At 40.7% G+C, this 21,946-nt stretch overlaps 1 protein-coding gene and 1 long non-coding RNA gene across 6 annotated transcripts in view; one reads left to right on the top strand and one right to left on the bottom strand.

Moving 5' to 3' along the window:
• The first annotated feature begins 15 nt into the window (after positions 1–15).
• LOC134201344 (uncharacterized) lies at positions 16–546 on the top strand. Its single transcript, XR_009976577.1, has 2 exons — positions 16–149; positions 255–546. It is a non-coding gene; the product is annotated as an uncharacterized LOC134201344 (long non-coding RNA).
• A 15,534-nt stretch (positions 547–16,080) lies between these two features.
• LOC101743822 (major facilitator superfamily domain-containing protein 6) overlaps positions 16,081–21,946 on the bottom strand; it is a 28,357-nt gene continuing 22,491 nt past the window's right edge. Inside the window, exons 9-11 of one of the 5 annotated variants that reach the window (XM_062675882.1) lie at positions 21,753–21,890; positions 18,743–18,892; positions 16,081–18,674 (exon numbers count right to left, since the gene is read on the bottom strand). In XM_062675882.1, coding sequence (XP_062531866.1) covers positions 18,640–18,674; positions 18,743–18,892; positions 21,753–21,890 — 323 coding nt within the window. In that variant the 3' untranslated portion in view covers positions 16,081–18,639. Of the gene's footprint in view, positions 18,675–18,742; positions 18,893–19,890; positions 20,572–21,752; positions 21,891–21,946 lie in introns of those variants that run through there. The other 4 variants (XM_038019760.2, XM_062675883.1, XM_038019761.2 and 1 more) reach the window with 4 other exon arrangements.

Genomic DNA, 21,946 nt, shown 5'->3' with positions numbered 1-21,946 from the left:
ACGCGAAGTAATAGAGTGTATAAAACAAGAATCAATTATTATTCAGAGCTCGATAATCAGGAGTTTCAACTAAGATTTCGGCTCGACAAGCAGTCTGTGCAATTACTGTTAGGTGAAATTTATCCTTTTTTAAAGGTAAAAGGAACCAGGTTCGTATTTTTAATGCCAGCTGTTAATTGGTATTTTATGAAGTAGTTAACTATTTAACACGTGATTACATGAAAATAGTATTTACTAGTTTATTTTAATTCTAGGAATCATGGAATATCTCCCTTACATTACAATTTATCAGTTTGTAATGAAATGAACGAACAACAAAGTACGACGCTAACACAATTTTTTTGGTATTTTGGCGCGGTCCGGCGACATCTGGCGTTTCCTTTGTCTCTTCATGGCGTTTTGTTCACTTTACAGTTAAAACTAAAGTAACTGTTTTTAAATTGTGAATGTTCAAATAAAATTACATATGTGATGAATTACAATTAATTTATATTATTTTAAAATATTTATGTAAAAATACTAATAAAAACTTATGTATTTTGAAAAGAGTTTTATTTCTAAAGGATCTTTGTGACACAATCATTTGCATTAACGAAACGCAGAGGGATTCGTTAGTAAGCAGCGCGCCGACGGATGCTCGTAGGTAACGCGGCAAGTAAAATAGTTGTGGAACGCTAATATACGCCTACGTATTGGTAGCATGATTACGATTAGTTGTTATAATACAATGACGATTCGTTATTTTTTGGAACCGGGCCTAAGCACACTGAGGTCGGCAACGCGGCGTCCCCGGTCGATTTTTAATGCGCCCTCGCTGGACTACTGTAAATGTATGACGGCCAGAGCGAGAAAACTTCTTCAGCTGTTAGAATGGGGTAAACTTAATTGAAGTTCAATTAAAAAAACCGAATTGTTGATGCTAATACCAAATAAACCGCAGCTTTCATTACAAAAATAAATGTATGTGGATTATTAAGTGATATGTCGCTTAATACGAATACCCTTTCACCCTTCGATATGTGAGTTGTCTATTATCAAAGGTGGCAATCTGTGCATTTGGACAAAAAAATGTTATTGATATGGCAATACAGATTGATTTGAATATAATCGTCTCCTTCAAAGAATACGGTTCAAAACCTGCATTAAATAAAGTATTAACTTAACCTGTTATTTATCTAAGATGTCGTTCAGAAGAGTTCTGTGACTGCCAATGGAATACAAAGTCAATAATTCGTTTTTCTCATTTACCAATAATTGTTCAAAAGTCACATTGCCGGCTTTGATAATAGTCGACTCATGTACCCTCGAAAACTTAAACATAAATACCCTCATATTTGTGCTTTAAAATAATTCAATTACTACCTGTTCATTGATTTAAGAAAACTGTCAAGGAACGTTTGTGCAACAAGGCATATTTTAAAGTTAAGGATTATCTACTAGATGCATCGATATATTACCACTAGATAACGCATCACATACAAAAACCAAACACAAAAATGGCATCGACTAACTGATCTGACTACACCATCAAGTGGAGAAAAACGATGTATAATATAATAATTGTAACCTATGCCTTTTCCCCAAGCAATAAAGTGCAGTTTAGATTATTTTAACATTCACTTACAACCTTACGCCATGAATGACAGAAAAATATAGTTTTTTACAATAACTTTTATTCCAAATTTAACCTTATCTCCTTAAAAATAAAGCAAAAATTTACAAGCATAGCATTTTACTTACGCCCTTTTAAACTTACAATATTAAGACTTTACTGCTCCGAACAGAGTATTACGGAGTCGCACTTTATACTTTTTTTGTAAGAATATTTTGAGTAATTTTTTTTTTTTTTTTTTTTTTTTTTTATTGCTTATGTGTGTGGACGAGCTCACAGCCCACCTGGTGTTAAGTGGTTACTGGAGCCCATAGACATCTACAACGTAAATGCGCCACACACCTTGAGATATAGTTCTAAGGTCTCAGTATAGTCACAACGGCTGCCCCACCCTTCAAACCGAAACGCATTGCTGCTTCACGGCAGAAATAGGCGGGGCGGTGGTACCTACCCGTGCGGATTCACAAGAGGTCCTACCACCAGTAATTACGCAAATTATAATTTTGCGGGTTTGATTTTTACTGCACGATGTTATTCCTTCACCGTGGAAGTCAATCGTGAACATTTGTTGAGTACGTATTTCATTAGAAAAATTGGTACTCGCCTGCGGGATTCGAACACCGTTGCATCGCTTCAACACGAATGCACCGGACGTCTTATCCTTTAGGCCACGACGACTTCTAAACTTCGACTTATTTTTTATTATGTTTTTTTAATTCATATTCATTCAATTTTTTCAATTTAATTCCATATGATTAACAACAAATATTGTATAACTATAGATAATTATACCTGAGTTAGCTATATTGTACCTTGCACATCGATGGGGAAAATGGATAAGAGCTTTTTAAATCACAACAACATAATCCCTAACAAATTGTTTTATTTATTAAATACATGTCAGATTCGGTAAAATGGTCTGCACAAACCACACTGGAGCAATTAGGTTTGAAATAATTGTTGCTTCTTTTTCTTTTATTACTCTGTTATTAAATCTGTAAAAATGTAAAAACAAATTCCAGTTTACAGATTTCACTTCGCCGTCCGTTGTACAGACGTCTGTTGCATTCGTATCTGATCTAGCGATACACTGGGTGTTCGAATCCCAGGCGGGTACCAATTTTTCTAATGAAATACGTACTTAACAAATGTTCACAATTGACTTCCACGGTGAACGAATAACATCGTGTAATAAAAATCAAACCCGCAAAATACTTTGCGTAATTACTGGTTGTAGGACCTCTTGTGGGTCCGCACGAGTAGGTACCACCACCCCACCTATTTCTGCCGTGAAGCAGTAATGGGGCACCCGTTGTAACTATACTTGAGACCTTAGAAGTTATATCTCAAGGTGGGTGGCGCAAATGCGCAAATGGCAGCGTAAATACGCTGTAGATGTCTATGGGCTCCAGTATAACCACTTAACTCCAGGTGGGCTGTGAGCTCGTCCACCCATCTAAGCAATAAAAAAAAATAAAAAAATAAAAAATTATGTGACTCCACTACACTTGTTCTGAAATAGCCCTATTTCATCCTTGTCTTACATGTAACCGTTATTATGTGTGCGAAAGAAATAACTGCGAAGCAAAATAATAGGATTTAATTTCTTGAAGTACTAATTTGGTAAGAATAACTGATTTATTTCAAATATTTATCACTATCTGTTAATAAAAATTATAAAACTTACCAAAAATACTAAATTTCATGTTGTTTTCTCTTTATAAGCGTGTTTTTTACATCTTTTTACAGCGCATTTTAGGATCGTTCCACTCGACGGTCGGCGTGACACTGACGGCAAAACAGTGCTTAATATGAATCTAAGCACTGTTTTGTTTGGTTACTTTTGACGCCTTTACGCGGGATCTAGTGGTAATATATCGATGACTAGATGGCACTACGTGGGAATGAGGCGTTCGCTTCTGGCCTTTTCATTTTTCATTATTATTATTATTTTGTAATTGTATTTTTGACTTGTTTTTTTGTTTATTGCAAATATTGTTACTTATTTAAAATAAAATAAAAAATATTTGAGAAAAAAACAAAAAGAAACGGCCCGCTGAGTTTGTTTCGCCGGTTCTTCTCAGGACTGTGGCTTTTTTTTGGAACCGGTGGTAGAGTTAACATTGTTATTTATATTTTGACATTCAACAAGTGTGTTATACTGACATCTAAGCTGAAATAAATGATTTTGAATTTGAATTTGAATTCATTGTAATAAAGAAAAAATCCAACTATAGTTATATACATATCGACGCTTGAAAGGTAAACATGTCTAAGCGACAATGCGTGAACTTTACAGTAGACTAATTTAAAGTTGAAATATCTGAAAAAAATTATATTTTAACGAATCTAGCTGTAGGATTGAAATGATTTTAATAGACCTAGAAATATATATTTTTTGCGCATCGAATATGGTTATTTCCTATCATTTATGTAGGTGTGGGTCTAAATGAAATCACTCTTTTCTAGGGTTTCACAATACTTTTTATTTAATTCTTAGAGAGCACTTTGAACACGTCTTACTCCTAATGGCGGCGTCGTGCGAGAGAGCGAACTAGAGCTACATCCGTCCCTTTCACACATCATGCGTTCAGAATCTTTCACTCGTTCAGAAATGTTTTACAATAATTAGAAATGTTAGTAATAATTAAATCCTACAACTCGGCCTTCCTGCACATCAGTCTGGCCTCAGACTGAAAGTACTGAGATAATAAAATAGTTCTTATGAATTAAAAATAAAAATAACAAAAATAAAATCTCTAACTTTACCTTAATTTACCTAATACTACTACTATGCAAATTTTTTTTTTCTAAACATTTTTACACAATAATAACGCTACAAAAATATTTTTAGTTAAACCTTATACTACCTATTACAAACAATCATGCTATAACTCTGCACACAGCTAATAAAACAAATAGTAATTACTCTTACTTAGTACATAACACAACAAAAACAGTAGGTTTAAACTATCAGTTTAGAGGCAAACAAGTTACAATGACAGAGAACAGCAATGCATGATAATTATTCACAGTTACTTATTCAATAACAAAATGAGCAATGTAAATACTAGATCAACCTAAAATAGACAAACAATGTAGTGTTACAATGCACCTAAACACTCAGACCAGAGTTAGATTGAGTCAAGGCCACCTCTTCATGAAATCTAATGCTGATGTAGTTCGTACTGGCCCATCTTTGCTTCTGTCTATTTTTTCGACCTCATATCGACCTTTCCCCATTTCCCTAGTGATGCGATATGGTCCATAAAATTTAGGTTTCAATTTTAGGGCGCTCCCAAATTGTGTCCTTTGAATAGCTACAAGATCTCCAACCTTGTACATTTCTCCTACTTTACGTCGTTTATTATAAGTCTTTCTATTCTCCTCTTGCATTCTTAAAATTTGAGCTTTGGCTTCTCTTCGTGCTTCTTCTCTCCTATTCATAAATTGCAATCTATTTTCTTCTTCTAAATATTCTAAAATTGATAAATCCTCTTTCAGTTTAAGTTTCACTCCTGTTAACAGTTCGAATGGTGTAGTACAGATTGCCCGCTGGTATGTGCTGTTTATCACTTGTTGTAGTTTGCTTGTATATTTGTACCAGTGACCAGGTTCTTCAATACACATCTTTGTCAACGCAGAAATAATAATACTGTTCATGCGTTCTACTTGGCCATTTCCACGAGGTATTCCAGTAGTGATTGTAACATGTTCGATGTCTTCTTCTTCACAATATTCTCGGAACTCACTGCCTGTGAATGCTGTACCTCGGTCAGTGATAATCCTCCGTGGGTTGCCAAAATCCTTTTGATGTAATCTCAATTTTTCCACAGTTTCTTTTGCTGTTACAGTCTTGACTGGATAAATCCACACAAACTTTGTAAATCCATCAATTATAGTAAGTATGTAGTTATACATTTTCTTAGTTGCATCTAAGGGTCCTAGGTGATCACAGTGAAGAGTATCCAGTGGTAATTCTCCTTTTTCTATGGGATTTAACGAACCTTCCTTCTTTCCAGACTTCCTGCTTGCTAATAGACATGGTACACATGTAGAAATTACTTTTTCAATTTTGCTATCTAATTTAGTAATAAAGTAATCTTTCTCTATAATATCCCTTATCTTCTTTTTACCAAAGTGTCCTGTACAATGTGCTTTCTTAATAATTTCCATATCCAGTATCTTAGGTAACACCAACTTCTTTTCTATACCCTTGTAAATAACTCCATTCTCAAGGAAATAATCTTCATACTCATTTTCTTCTAAGATTTTTCTGATAACCTTCAAACTTTCGTCATCTGCTTGAGCCTTCTTCACTCTTGCATGTAACTCGACATCAACAAAAAGTACGTTTCTGCTCAATGCATCAACATGCTGCATTCTATCTCCCGTTCGATGTTCAATAGAAAAGTCAAAGTCTTGCAAGTATAGTATCCAACGAGCCACTTTTGCAGATACATCCTTTTTATTCAGGGTCTTCTGAAAAGCTTCACAATCTGTCACAATCTTAAAAGGCTTCCCGATGAGATATCTTCTGAACTTTTTTACCCCTTCTATGACTGCTAAAGCTTCAAGCTCATAACTGCTGCATTTTTGTTGAGCATCGCTAGTTTTCCGACTCATGTAATGTACTGGATGCATGCAGTTATCATTAGGGTCCCTTTGTAGCAGAATAGCTGCATAGCCATACATAGAAGCATCTGTATGCAGTTCAGTTTCTAAATGAATATCAAATATTTTTAAAACTGGATTATTACACAATTTTGATTTCAATTCTTCAAAGGCTTGTCTTTCAGCTTCTTCAAATCTGAATTCACCTTTCTTTAATAAGTCACTCAGTGGTTTAGCTATCAGTGCATACTTTTCTATAAATTTTCTGAAATACGAAGTTAGTCCTATAAAGCTGTGTACTTCTTTCAAATTCTTTGGTACAGGAAACGTCATAATAGCATTTGTTTTATCTATAGATGGCTTTACAGTCCCATTAGAAATACTATAACCTAAATATTCAACAGATCTCTGTAGTAGTTGTGACTTTTTCCAATTAATTTCCAGACCATACTCTGCTGCAACTCTTAACACATCTTTTAGTCTTGTAATACCTTCTTTTTCATCTTTTGATAGTATGATCAAGTCGTCAATAAATATCAACACAATTCCTTTTCTTATGAACTCAGCAAATATTATGTTTATATATCTGGTGAAGTACTTTGGACAAATGGACAGACCAAATGGTGCTTTTAAAAATTCATACTGGCCTTCAGGGTTACTAGTAACAAATGCTGTATATTTAACAGATTCTTCTTCAATCGGCAAATGAAAAAATCCATTTTTTAAATCTAGAGTACTGAACACATTTACTTTACTTAGCTTGTCAATATGATCCTCAATCACAGGTAATGGGTGTTCATCTTTCACCATCTTCTGGTTAATTTTCCTATAATCCACACACACTCGTATATTTCCATCCTTTTTCTTCACTAGTACAAGTGGAGATGAATACTCAGAGTAGCTCGGACGAATAACACCTCGCTCCAACCAATCATCAATTTGCTGCTTAACTAACTGTTCTTCAGTGATGGCTAGTCGTCTTGGTCTTTGTGAAACTGGTACATCATCCTTCAACACAATCTTCAGCCTGATAGGTGCATCTTTAGTCTTCAAAGGTGTGTAACTGTCAATAATTTCCCTCACCGCTGTACAGTGGTCATCGCTACTGGAAGATAGACAGATAGCATTTTGATACGATATGTCATAACAAGTAGGCCTGACCTCAACCAAACCCTTGTCAATAACTGTGATAGTATTTACTAAAAATTGTTGACCCAGTATTACATCATATGGTATTCCACCTGTAGGCACAATATACAAATTAATACTATATCTGTGACTGTCAATAGTTAAATCTGTGTCGAACTTACCAATCGAATATACTTTAGAGCTTCCTAACCCAGTAAGCAACATTTTTTCTGGTATGTACTCGCATTTTAGTTTTGTAAACAAATCAAAAGTTATTAAATTTAAGTCGCTACCTGTGTCAATTAAACAATTAGTCACATAGTTACCAACTTTTACTGATTTTACACTCATGTTTATAGAATCACGTTTGTTTACATTTAATAAATTTGACGAAACAATATGATTTAGTTGTTGACAACTAAAATTTGGCATATCACTCACTTGCTCTTTTAAATCGCATTGCTCACGTTCGTATAGTTCGTTCTCGTTCTTCTCGTCGTCCTCCTGCTGTCGAACAAACATAGATCGCCGATCTTGTTCATCACCTCCTCCATAATAATTATTTGATGCTTTTTTAGCTTCCATACCTTGTGATGCGCGGCACTCCGTACCCTTGTGCCCGAACCCGTTGCACTTGAAGCATTTGATACCTCTGCGGCAGGAACTAGATAGGTGCCCTCTTTCACCACAATTGTAACATCGATGAACCTGTCTAGGCATTACCGCCGTGTCTCGCTGACCTCGTCTCATGGTATCAACACTTTTTTTGGACTTCTCTTTGAAACTTTCATATAATACTAATTTCTCCTTGAGCACAGAATACGACGTTACCCCGTAGAATAACAACTTGTTAGATTCATAGTCAGATATTCCGTCGATTATATACTGAATCGCGACGTAATCCGGAAACTTAGCTCTTTTTCCGAGTTCTTTCATTACGAGCATATATTGATAAAACGACTCATTGGGTTGTTTTTTCCGTCTGCTCATTGTCTCATGCATTTGTTTACTGTTTATCACCTCAGGGAATTCCTTCATCAAAGCCACTTTTAGTTCTTCGTAACTTCTGAAAGTTTTTTCGCTTTTTAGCCATAATTCTGCTGTTCCAGCTAAACATCGTCGCGCTATAATGAGTTTCTGCTGCTGGCTCCACCCAAATATATCGGCATTATCGTCGAGATCTTGTGTCCACTTCGCAGAAGAGTACGTGATGTCATCACCCGTGAACTTTGGCACAGCGTCCATCGTGTAAAATAAATTCTTGCTATCGTCGTTTTTGCTCTCCGCCATCGTGCAGAATCGTCGTATATCGTCGTATAAATGCGTCTTTCGTCTTTGAAAAATGTAACCGGCGGCGTGGCGTCGGCGCAGGTTAAGTATGGCGGCCGCGGCGTTGTTCACACCACGCGACAACTTCGTAAAATATGCGTAGATACGTTAAATCATTTAGACCCTGATATTCCTGAGTATCCCGGACGAGAAATTGTAGGTGTGGGTCTAAATGAAATCACTCTTTTCTAGGGTTTCACAATACTTTTTATTTAATTCTTAGAGAGCACTTTGAACACGTCTTACTCCTAATGGCGGCGTCGTGCGAGAGAGCGAACTAGAGCTACATCCGTCCCTTTCACACATCATGCGTTCAGAATCTTTCACTCGTTCAGAAATGTTTTACAATAATTAGAAATGTTAGTAATAATTAAATCCTACATTTATGTACAAAGCAGTTATTGTCGCTTAGTCACGTTTGCCTTTCAAGCGTCGATATGTCTAAGAATGAACACAATAATATTCCGTGAGTGCGCAATTGTACTCCAGTTCCAGATTTCAATAAAAAACAAACAAGCTACAATATAAAAAATAATATTCGTCGTCGTCGCCGTCGGTGAAGACACCTGGCTCGATTTAATCCTTACCTCGAATCCTTCCTTAGTTTCCTCTCATGGTCAACATTCTGCTCCAGGGTTCTCTCATCATGACCTAATCTTTCTTACCTATATCCTTAAATCCCCAAAACCTATTCCCAAGACCCTGCACAGGCGCTGCTTTTCTCGCATGGATCTTGAAAAACTCAGAAATGATGCAGCCAAGATAAACTGGGATCCCCTAGTAGATGCTGCATCAGTTGATCACAAAGTCGAAATTTTCAATAATATCGTAATCAAATTATATGATATCCATGCCCCAATTAGAAAAGTAAAACTGAAACGAACGCCTGCACCGTGGATGACTGAAGGAGTTAAGATGGCCATGCGTCGCAGAGATCGCGCTTTTCGAAAATACAAAAAGAATCGCATAGAAGATAATTGGGTCCTTTTTAAGTCTGCTAGGAATAGGTGTAATCAAATGATACGCAATGCCAAGCACCGCCACATTCTGGATAATATCGCTTCTTCTTCTCCTGCCGATGTTTGGAAATTTCTCGGAACTTTGGGTATCGGCAGATCGCGACGTTTGGACATTCCAAATATTATTCAATTAGATGATCTCAACCGACACTTCTCCACATCCTCCGTGATAGATCCCTTAACTAAAAATCAAACGTTAGCTTATTTGTCTGGCCTAAAGCGTCCAGATGTTGTCCCCTTTCAGCTCTTCCCAGTTGCCCCCTCTGAGATAAGAAAAGTGATACTTTCCATTAAATCTAATGCGGTGGGATATGACAACATATCTCGCCGCATGATTATAACTATCCTAGACTGTCTCCTACCTGCAATCTATCATATTATTAACTTCTCTCTTGACTCCGGAGAGTTTCCTTTCCTATGGCGCAGAGCTTATGTTCGTGCCCTACCTAAAATTCCTGACCCTTCTGTTCCTAATCACTTTCGCCCAATTTCAATTTTACCCTTCCTATCCAAAGTGCTTGAGATCTGTGTCCATAAGCAACTTTCTCGATTTATATTTAATAATTCCCTAATTAGCCCTTTTCAATCTGGGTTTAGACCAGGCCACAGTACCATTTCCGCGCTTCTGAAAGTGACAGGTGATATCAGGGTGGGCTTGGAAGAATCCAAAATCACTATACTAGTTTTGGTTGATTTCTCTAACGCGTTTAACACCGTTTGTCACGATATCCTTCTTTCCATCCTCTCTCATCTCAACGTCTCAAAAGGGGCGTTGTATTGGTTCTCTTCCTATCTTCAGGGACGTCAGCAATCTGTTCGTAAAGACGAACTCTCATCAAACTGGTGTAATCTTGAATCTGGCGTCCCACAAGGCGGTGTCCTCTCTCCTCTCTTGTTTTCAATTTTTATAAATTTTCTCACCCCTGAGCTACGGTGTGCATTTCATCTTTACGCCGATGATCTACAACTGTACGCACAAACCGATGTTGATCACATATCGGACACTATTACCAAACTAAACAATGATTTAAAATCAATCAAAAATTGGTCCGATAGGTTTGGTCTGGCGGTGAATCCTACCAAATGCCAGGCGATAATTGTTGGTAGCCATCGAAATATGAGTAAGATCAGTAATTTTAAGTTGCCGCCTGTTGTTTTCAATGACATAATCATCCCCTTTAGCCGAAACGTGAAAAATCTTGGATTACACATTGACACTACACTTGGTTGGAGAGCGCATATAACATCCATTAGTCAAAAAGTCATCAGGACCTTGCGATGTCTCTATCGGCTAAAAAATATGCTACCATCGAATGTAAAGGCCATGCTTGTGCAGACTTTAATTTTCCCTATGATAGACTACGGTGATGTGTGCTACTATGACCTGAATGCAGATCTCCTCAACAAACTAGACCGCCTTCTCAATAATTGCATTCGATTCGTTTTCAATCTCAGAAAATATGACCATGTGTCCGTGCATCGAACTCGTCTTTTTTTTTTTTTTTTTTTTTATTGCCTTTGTAGGCAGACGGGCATACGGCCCACCTGATGGTGAGTGGTTACCGTCGCCCATGGACTTCAGCAATGCCAGGGGCAGAGCCAAGCCGCTGCCTACCGCTTAATACTCTCCATAAGCCTCGTTTGAAGAAGGACATGTCATAGCGCTCGGGAAACACCGTGGAGGGGAGCTCATTCCATAGCCGGATGGTACGTGGCAAAAAAGATCTCTGGAAACGCACTGTGGATGACCGCAGTGGCTCCAGGTAGTATGGATGAACTCTACTCCGGTGGCGGGCGGTGCGATGGTAAAAACGAGATGCTGGTATCATCTCGAACAATTCCTCAGAGCACTCCCCATGGAACATACGGTACAAAATACAGAGGGAACCGAAGTCCCTCCGCAGACCCAGAGGCTCCAAACGATCCGAGAGAATGGGATTATCGACAATCCGAACGGCCCTCCTCTGTATGGAGTCAAATGGAAGAAGCTGGTATTTGGGAGCCCCGGCCCAGAGATGGGAGCAGTACTCCACGCGAGGCCGGACTTGTGCTTTATAAAGCAAAAGTCTTTGTCCGGGCGTGAAGTACCGCTTCGCTCTGTTGAGGACTCCCAGCATTTTGGACGCCAACTTGGCTTTGCCTTCCAAATGACTCCGAAACTGGACATCGCTCGAAATGTCGACCCCAAGTATCCCGATACTCTCGGAAGGTTGCAGGGATACTCCTTGGAATTGCGGCGCCATGACAAAGGGGTCCTTCTTCGCAGTGAACGCGCAAACTTGTGTCTTTATCGGGTTGAATTGAACCAAGTTCAATTCACCCCATTCGGAGACTCGCCCCAGAGAGTTCTCCACTTCAGACACAAGTTTTGATCGTCTCTCTTGCACCACGCTCCGAGAGAGACTCTGATGGCCGATATATCGCGCATCCCCCGTGCTATCATCTGCATAGCAATGCATGCCATCAATAGACAGCATGTCATTGATATACAGGATGAAAAGCGTGGGGGAGAGCACCGAACCTTGTGGAACGCCAGCGTTAATGGTCATGGTATCAGAACAGTCACCGTCTACAACGACCGTGATGCTCCGCCCATCCAAAAAGCTAGCGATCCACTTGCAGAGACCCTCGGGGATTCCGTAAGATGGTAACTTCGATAGAAGTGCCCTATGCCAGACCCTGTCGAAGGCCTTCGCGATATCAAGGCTCACAGCAAGAGCCTCGCCCTTGCTCTCCAAGGCTTCAGCCCACCTGTGAGTAAGGTATACAAGAAGATCGCCAGCTGAGCGACCGTGACGGAAACCGTACTGTCGGTCACTGATCAGCTGGCGATCTTCAAGATACTTCAGGAGTTGTGTATTTATAATTCGCTCCATCACCTTGGAAAGCAAGGAAGTTATCGCGATAGGCCTGTAGCTCGATGGGTCCGACCGGTCACCCTTCTTGGGGATAGGGTGGACGTGGGCGGTCTTCCATGAAGACGGAACCCTGTTAGTGCAATAAGAGAGGCGATACAAACGCGTTAGCGCAGGTGTCAGCTCAGGGGCGCACGTTTTCAAAACCACTGCGGGGATGCCGTCTGGCCCACTCGACTTATGGACGTCCAGGAGTCGGAGCTCCCGCCTGACTGCACACTGTGTGAAGCAGATATCTGGCAGGGAGCTATCACACCGGGGGATGTTCGGTGGTGTGGCACCCCCGTCGTCCACAGTCGAGTTCGAGGCGAAGAGTTTGACCAGAAGGTCAGCCTTCTCTTTCGCGCTGTGGGCCAGATTGTCATCGGACTTGCGCAGTGGTGGGAGACTAGACCTGCAGAAGTTTCCTTCTGCAGCTTTGGCGAGCGACCAAAAAGCACGGCTCCCGGAGGGATAGCTCTTCAATCGCTCGCCAACTCTAGCGACGTGCTCCGACTTCGCCTTGGCAATTACCTTCTTGTAGGACCTGGAAGCGGCGTTATATTTCCGCCTTTCCCCTGAGATGTTAGGATCCCGACGTCTCCTGGCATTATCCCATGCCACGTATGCGGACCGCTTGAGGCGTGCAGCATCCCTGCTGGCATTGTTATACCAGGGTCTGCTGCGACCCCCAACGGGCACTTCAGAGGAGGGAATAAACAATTCCATCCCCTGGAGCACCACGTCTTTAAGACGGTCCGTACAGACGTCAGGATCAGCAGAGGAAAAGCAGAACCGCCCCCATGGGTAGGATGCGTAAAATTCACGCAATCCATCCCAATCTGCTGACATATACCGCCAAACTCTTCGATACCTGGTCGTCGTTCGACGATCAGGACGAGAGAGTGGTACGGCAGCACGAATAAGGCAGTGATCAGACGATCCAAGCGGAGCGTCGACCACCACACTGTATCCGGCCGGATCTGTGGTCAGCAGAAGGTCCAACAAAGAAGGCTCGTGCCCCTCGATATCTGGGACACGGGTGGGCTGTGTTACCAGCTGGGAGAAGCCGTAGGCCAAGGCGAAATCGTAGGCAGTCCGACCCGGGAGGTCAGTGGTTCTGGATCCCAACCACTCTTGGTGGTGAGCGTTAAAGTCTCCAAGAACCACCACCTCCGCAGATGGGTACTGCTCAAGCATGCGGTTAGTCCCCTCTTGCACATGCTCAAACAGAGCTGAACCTGCATCACTGCTGTGGGACCTGTACAGGCACGCGTAGATTCGGCTACGGCCCCCATGATCTACGCGCAGCCACAAGAGGGACAGGTCCCGTTGTTCGAGGCCCCGAAGACGGCGACAACAGACATCAGCCCGGACGAATACGCAGACCCCGGCTTTACGCAGGAAGTTGTGCTCCAATACGTAGCCGGGGTATTCAAGGTATGAGGTATCATCCGGAGCAGATATCTGCGTCTCCGTTAAAAAAAGCAGGGCAGGCTGCGCCGTCTCAAGGTGGTGGTGTACGGCGTCAAGGTTGCTATGTAGGCCCCTGACATTGCTGAAATCCACATTAAATGTGGAATGGGGGACCGCCTGTGAAACCCTTTTCTTTTTTTTTGTCGTCTTCATGATTCTTTAGTTTTCGGAGAGTAGGATAAGGAGAGGTAGGATGTTGGAGGTGAGATCGAGGCAACACCTGAATGAAGCGCGGAACATAGTACGTGCTCGACCACGGGTTGCGTGAGAGACTGACGCAGGGCATGGAAGGGCCCCCAGTCCACTCTGCGTGCGATCGCCGGGATCCACTCCGGTCTCCGACTCCGGCACGACGACCGCACGACAGGATTTTACACCGGTTGGCGGGACAGCTTCCCGGGGCGGAGTTTAGTAGAGACACCCGGGTTCAGGTCCCCTACTGACCGGCGGGCGGCAGCGGGTACCGTTTCACTGGGTCTCCCTATACCCCCGTCAAACAATCACGCCCCGTGAGTTCGCACGCACGTCTGCTCCGCAAGTTCCAGTCGTCACCAAGACTCAACCCCAACAAGGAAGGGGAAAGGGAAGGGATAGAACTGGCTCTCCAACCCACACGCCGGAACACAGCTAGGCTATTTGGCGGCGGACTCTAGTTGGAGGGTGGTCGCCAGCCAGTCGGACTAGGTCCTACCACCGGTTATGTTTTCGGCTCCCGTTTAGCACCACCCAGGGGTCACTTGTAGGGAATCGCGGGTTAAACCTACGGAAGCGGGAAGCACCAACCCCCAAATGAAATGTCTGAAATGGTTACCGATCCGTCAGCGTAGAGAGGAGAGAGCGCTTACTACCTTGTTTTCTCTTTTGGACTCTGCCTCCTCACCCTCTTATTTAAAATCGCATTTTAGATACTTGAACGCAAGCCATGAGAAAAGTCTACGTTCTTCACATAATCGTCTCTTACAATGTCCTATCCATCGCTCAGATTTTTTACATTCTTCTTTCTTTGTACAGTCCATAATATTATGGAATTCGCTTCCCAAAGAAATCAGGATGATCAGCAATCGCTTTACTTTTAAACTAAAAGTTCGCGAATACATCCACAAAAAACTGGAAGAATCATCTCCAAACTAATGTATTTTTATTTTTCAATTATTATTATTAAAATATATATATATATATATATTTACTTCTAGCCATTCTTAACTATAATACTAAATTGTGTATTTTCATGTGTATTTATATATTATTACTTTACATGTATATTATATTGTGTGTAATTATGTGTATGTATGTATTTTACTATTTTATACATAGGTAAATTAAATTGTAGTATGTGTATTCTATAATACTGAGATGTTATTTTAAGGAAGATTTTTGTTTTGAGTTTGTTCTTTTTTTGTTTGTTTTGTTGTTGTTTGTTATTCTTTTGTCAATGCACCTACCATGCATTATCTCTGCACCACCCTATGGTCGACTGGAAGAGAATGCCCATGGCATTAAGTCCGCCTGTGTACAAGTTTTGTTTTGTGCATAAAGTATAAATAAAAAATAAATAAATAAATATTGCAAGTCAGTTCATACTTACTTGCACCTACCCGCGCGGACTCACAAGAGGTCCTACCGCTAGTAATTACGCAAATTATAATTTTGCGGGTTTGATTTTTATTACATGTGATGATTTTTATTACACGATGTTATTCCTTCACCGTGGAAGTCAATCGTGAACATTTGTTGAGTACGTATTTCATTAGAAAATTTGGTACCCGTCTGCGGGATTCGAACACCGGTGCATCGCTACATACGAACGCACCGGACGTCTTATCCTTTAGGCTACGTCGACTTCACTTTCACTATATCGTCAAATATCAATTCAATATAGACAGTGTTAATAACGCCTGATCGCCAATATGTCAGCGCCTGTGAGCACTGCGTATATGCGAACTCTCCTTCAGTCAATAACAAGCCAATGTTATCAGGGATGCCTATGCTACTAAATTAAAAATAAAAATTGTAAATAAAAAACATTTTAATCAGCAACAACAAAGATTAACATTTAATATAAAATATGACACACGACAGTTGGGGAGCCCAAGAAGCTAAATAGGTATTGACTCATCCGAACTTCGCGGAGACCTTTTGGATTGTGAAGATTAGATGCTAATTTTTCAAAAATGTACAAAAAAACGTGTGGCACTCGGGAACTGCCGCGGTAAAGCTATTGCATAGCATTTTTTATCAACTTATACAATTATAATTAGACAATGATTATAATTTAATATTAAAACAATAATAAAACAAGACCACGCTATATTAAACATTAATAAAAGCAAAACCTTAACTGTCCCCTTCACACTCATAAGCTAGACCGCGCGAGAGAGAGATGGGCAGTTTTCATGATGTGCATGCAGTGCGACGTCACGCCGCGCGCTTATTCACAAACACTACACAAGCGCAACGCGTGAATGTGTTGAACGCGAGCTACATGGTGGGCGGAATGAGGGGTGTTAGGTTTTTTTCGTTACGGAATTTCATGATTCGGTCGCCGCGCTCAAGGCCCGCGATAAAATCTATGCAATAGCTTAAAAATAATATTGGTTGTCTGTTAGGTCGATTTACGGACGATAGCTTTACGTGATAACGCCAGTAGCGGAAATATTCGAACTGCTAGTTATGACGTCACGCGAGAAGAGAGATTAATGTGTCACAAGCCAACGCTTGGGCCGATCGTGCCTCTCTATCGCTTGTTCCGCGCTCTCACTTGCACGCTCAGACTGGGGCGGAACGTGACACTTTTTCGAGCGGGCAGCCGGTGTTCACCGATTTACAAGACGTTATCAGACTTTTTGGCGGGAACGCGAGGAGTGAAGTTGTGTGATTTGTTTTGTTTTGTCTATTTAGTGTTTCTTCAGGTTTAAATGTGTAATAATGGTGGTTTATTAACTGTTTGATATCTGTGAAAGTGCACAAATGTCGGAAAATAAAACAAAGCCGCTGGACGTAACTTCTCGGGATCCTCATTATTCTCATCATTCTCCCAGATTATATTTCATCCCAGTCATCTCATCTCATCTCATTTAATTTCATCCCAGCCGATTAATGTCTCAAATTAATCATCTTCATTTCATTTCACTCCATAATATAATTTTTCATATAAATATGAATATAAATTAAACTGAGACATGACTTAAAGGTCTTAGCTATCAGGTCATAAAATCCCTTAAAAAAAAACAAGACGATTTGACGTCAAAAAATCACACAGATATACTCGAGCGCTTCAGATATTAATAGCGTATGCGCCACATTTATTTTTGATGACCGATAAATATAAATCAGCCGGTTTTGAACGGCAGCAGTGGCCATACCGAGGGGAAATGGAAAAAAAACATTTCATTCCAGCACGTCAGTTTTTTTTATATTGCTTAGATGGGTGGACGAGCTCACGGCCCACCTGGTGTTAAGTGGTTACTGGAGCCCATAGACATCTACAACGTAAATGCGCCACCCACCTTGAGATATAAGTTCTAAGGTCTCAGTATAGTTACAACGGCTGCCCCACCCTTCAAACCGAAACGCATTACTGCTTCACGGCAGAAATAGGCGGGGTGGTGGTACCTACCCGTGCGGACTCACAAGAGGTTCTACCACCATTAAAAAGTTCAGTTATTCAGAACCTATGTTAAGTATACCCTGAAGTGGGCGATGGACTTATAACTGATAACTGACTAATGATATTAAATACTCCAGATAATGATCCATGATGACCTGGAGCTCGACTCAGTAAGTATTTACAGTCGGCATCAGTACGCCACTTTGAGAAGGCGGCACGACACGAGAACCCTCTTGTCGTGGCCGCCGGTAATTACATATGCGATCCTGTGGACCGAATGGTAAACAGTCGACGTCGCCCAAAACACGTCATTACGGATCCTCCCGATCCACTAACGGTGCTTTTAGGTACCTCAAACATCGGTCATCGTTCTCGTCGAACCCGTCGCTTGCGACGAAGGGCTCGACGAGTAAATTAACCCACAGACACAGGCCACACTGAGTTTCTCGCTGGATCTTCTCAGTGGGTCGCGTTTCCGATCCGGTGGTAGATTCTGTAAAGCACTGCTCTTGCAAGGGCCAGTGTTAGTAACGTCGTCAGGTTTGAGCCCCGTAAACTCACCTACTAGTTAAGGTTACGCTGAAATGATCTCTCAAGACCATCAGCTTAGGTAGAAAAAAAGGTGTGTGTGGGGCGTCCTGTGAGCCCGCACGAGTAGGTACCACCACTCTGTTTACTTCTGCTACGAAGCGATCACGCGTTTTGGTTTGTGTAATGGGGCTACCATTGATACTCAATTAACTAGGTCAGGGCTGTCCAAACTATAGGTTTGAGCTCCGTGAGCTCACCTACTAGCCCGGCGACACTGACATGATCTCTTTAGACCATCAGCTTAGGTAGAAAAAAAAAGTATTTTTTTTTGTCAAAAATATATTTTCTCAATCATCATCATCATTATTATTATCAACATAACAAGTGGAATCGTCTTCATAACAATATACCGTTTCTATTTGTATGTTTTCATCGCAATCTCGCGTGTCTGCAACAAGAAATGACTAACCATTATTAAATATATATACATAACAAACATTACTATACACAATATCACAAGAAAAAGGCCCACCTGAATCCTGGTATTCCCCTAAATCATCAGGCATTACGACATCATCATAATTATAATCATCACAGTCTTCATCCACTTCTGATTGGCGTCTACCAACGAACCGAGTCACCTTCGGCTTATCACCATCGTCATTCGTCCAACAGGAATCTGCTGGTGAAGTTAAGCCATCACGCGACTGTGGTCAGCATACCACCACCAGCATGGTGTGATGTGATGTGATTGTGATGTGACACCAGATGTGTGAGCATTATCGAAATTAAATGTATCATTAAATTATATTATTATTTATTATTTTGCCTTTTTATCTTTTATTTATCTACTTGTAATATAATAATCTTAATACGTGTGAAAGGAAATAAATGATTTTATTATTGTTATCTGTACTAATATCACAAAGAGGAAAGATTTGAAAAATTATTTCACTGTTTGGAAGCTACTCTATTCCCGAGTGATATAGGCTATAATCTTTATTGAAAAAAAATTAGGGATCCTTACTAAAACTCCAATAATGTAACCCAAGGTGTAAAAAAAATACCTAAAATATTATTTACATCGCGTCCCCTGCGAAAAATATCGATGATAGAATAAAATAATGTACTACGACTTTGTAGAACACATTATTATTTACAAAAAGTGTCGCGACAGCATATGTCTAACTATTATAGTTATGCCGCAATAAGTGTTCTTTTATTTAAAATAAATAAAACAACATCAAATATCGTTGAAAATTTTGTTAAAGACCCGAGCAGAGCCGGAGCGGGCCGCTAGTTATGAAGGAAAATTAACATCAAAAGGTAATTTTATTAAAGTATGTTATTATTTTATTGCGGTATTTTGGTCATGTTGCACGTAGGGATACCAGCAATTTGGAACGCCTTGTGGTGACCGGTAAAATAAGAGGGAAAAAAGCCTAGGGGTAGAGGTCCCAAACGATGGTCGGACCAAATAGCGGAGGAACTGGGGATACCTATCAGCGACGCACTCCACCGGGCTGCAGGGCGGGATCGATGGAGACAGTTGGTTGACGAAATCGGACGGAGTCACGATCCTCAGCAGTGAGGGACCGATCGAAGAGAGAGAGAGAGATGCAGATAATATCGCATTAATAGAATTGAAGCAGCTTATTAAAAAGATTTAAAAAAAAATAGTTTTATACTTTGAACAACTTATAAATATGTATTATTTTATCAGCTTATAAAATTTAATAGTCTCTTTTAGTCTAGAAAAGGATAAAGTTACTCTTTCCGTCTCTTTTAAACCAAGCGCATACATACCTTAAAGTATTACAGGGAAACAAAAAAAAAACATTTCTTAAATTGTATTTATAAATACTATTCTGATCGCCTGCCCTAAATGCACGACCCTTTATGAAAGGTTCATGTATGGTAGAGGCACTTGATAGGGTGCAATTTTTCCCCCGAAATCCCCGAATCCCCCCTTTAGGCTCCCCTACTACAATCAGTCCTAGCGAAGATTAAACTTTATCATATAACATTAAAAATACATTTTGTATTTACAAAAATATAAAAATTAAAGCCACCAATTTAAATATCTTAGTTCCTTATTTTGACTCTCACTAAAATAAAAAACGTTGGCACGTCAACAGACCTTGTCATTGTTGATGTTAATAAAAACAATCACAACGGTCGTATTAAAATTTGATAGATTAAAAACCCGATATAGTATATACTAGGTAATATCAGGTAGTACGATAACAGGTACACGGTATCACGTCTCGTGACTAGATACGACGGTCTCTCTGTACACAGCTTGATTAGGACGAAGCATCTTCTCTGCCTCTACGAGCTCTGCTTGCGCCTTAGACCTCTCTGTAAAGTTGTTAGAATGTATTGAAACAATAATCCTGCATCACACCGTGCATCGGTATACCATCAGACGGGCTGTTAGCTCGTCTGTCTATCTGGAGCGCTACAATATCCAATACAGTTTTTGAAGTGAAAACTTCTTTAGAACCGTTGTGATTTCAAACCGGATGCAACGGAAAAAACGACAGGTAAGAGACACAAATACAAAAATGTGTAGGATGAAGCCAGCAAAGAATGAGACAGAAATATACATACTATTTAATACAGCGCCATCTGTGAGATTTTTTAATACTAACGTGTGTATGAAAGCTCTTGTAGTGAATTTTAATTTAGGATTATACGTGAAATTAAAATATCAATTCACAGAGGGCACTACCTTACAATTATTTACTAATGACAAAATTTTACATATACTCAAGACGTTTAGGATAATTGTATTTTAATTTTGGAAGGTCTCACTTCTACCACGTGCGAATTGCACACATTTTGTTTTTTTTTTATTGACCAAGTTAGCGGACCGCGCAATCTAACGTAAACAAAACAACGGAGTCAATGACCGCGGCGAGTAATGAAATACCCTCAATTACGTTCATATATTGAACATGTGACAACATGAGACAAGTTTAGTAGAGTATTGACAAATGAAATAATTAAACTTTTCACATAAAAATATATTAGCTTATTACCACCAGTGCGCTTTGGAAACGATTGCAATGCTCTTGTGTGAATCAATAGGCTGCCCCGCCCTTCAAACCGAAACGCATTACTGCTTCACGGCAGAAATAGGCAGAGTGGTGGTACCTACCCGCGCGGACTCACAAGAGGTCCTACCACCATTGCCGATTGCAATGCTCTTGTGTGAATCGATATATCCATATAGCTTTGAAATCTTTAGAACCTTTGGATCCATGGAGGAACTTCATTCAGATCACCTAGAACGATTCCAGAGATCTTTTCCTCCACGCACACTCCAGTGTCGGATGGTGTGGTTCCAATGGACTCTTCTCCTCCTGGGCACTAAGCCACGTGCTTCTTCAAACACGGCTTGCAGATCAGCGGTTGACAGAGGCCCGGCTCTGCCAGTGTCATTGACGACGTCCAACATAGCGACCGGTAACCCATCACCACCAGGCCGACCGCACACCCCCCCCCCACCACCGCCTGTGGAGGTATCAAAATCTCACCAGCCCGATCGAATTCCAGGAACATCGCGGCGTGGAGGACGGCCGCCATCACCGCCAATACGCTGAACACGCGGAAGGAATATCGACCGCCCATCGAACCGTAAAGTTGTCCGCCTAGCAGCGAGCCCAGGGCGAAACCTGCAGAGATACCGCCTTGGTGTTAAGTGGTTACTGGAGCCCATGGATATCTACAA

The sequence above is a fragment of the Bombyx mori genome, chromosome 24 (genome assembly GCF_030269925.1).
Source record: "Bombyx mori chromosome 24, ASM3026992v2".
NCBI lineage: Eukaryota > Metazoa > Arthropoda > Insecta > Lepidoptera > Bombycidae > Bombyx > Bombyx mori.
This window is presented reverse-complemented; position numbering and strand designations above follow the sequence as displayed.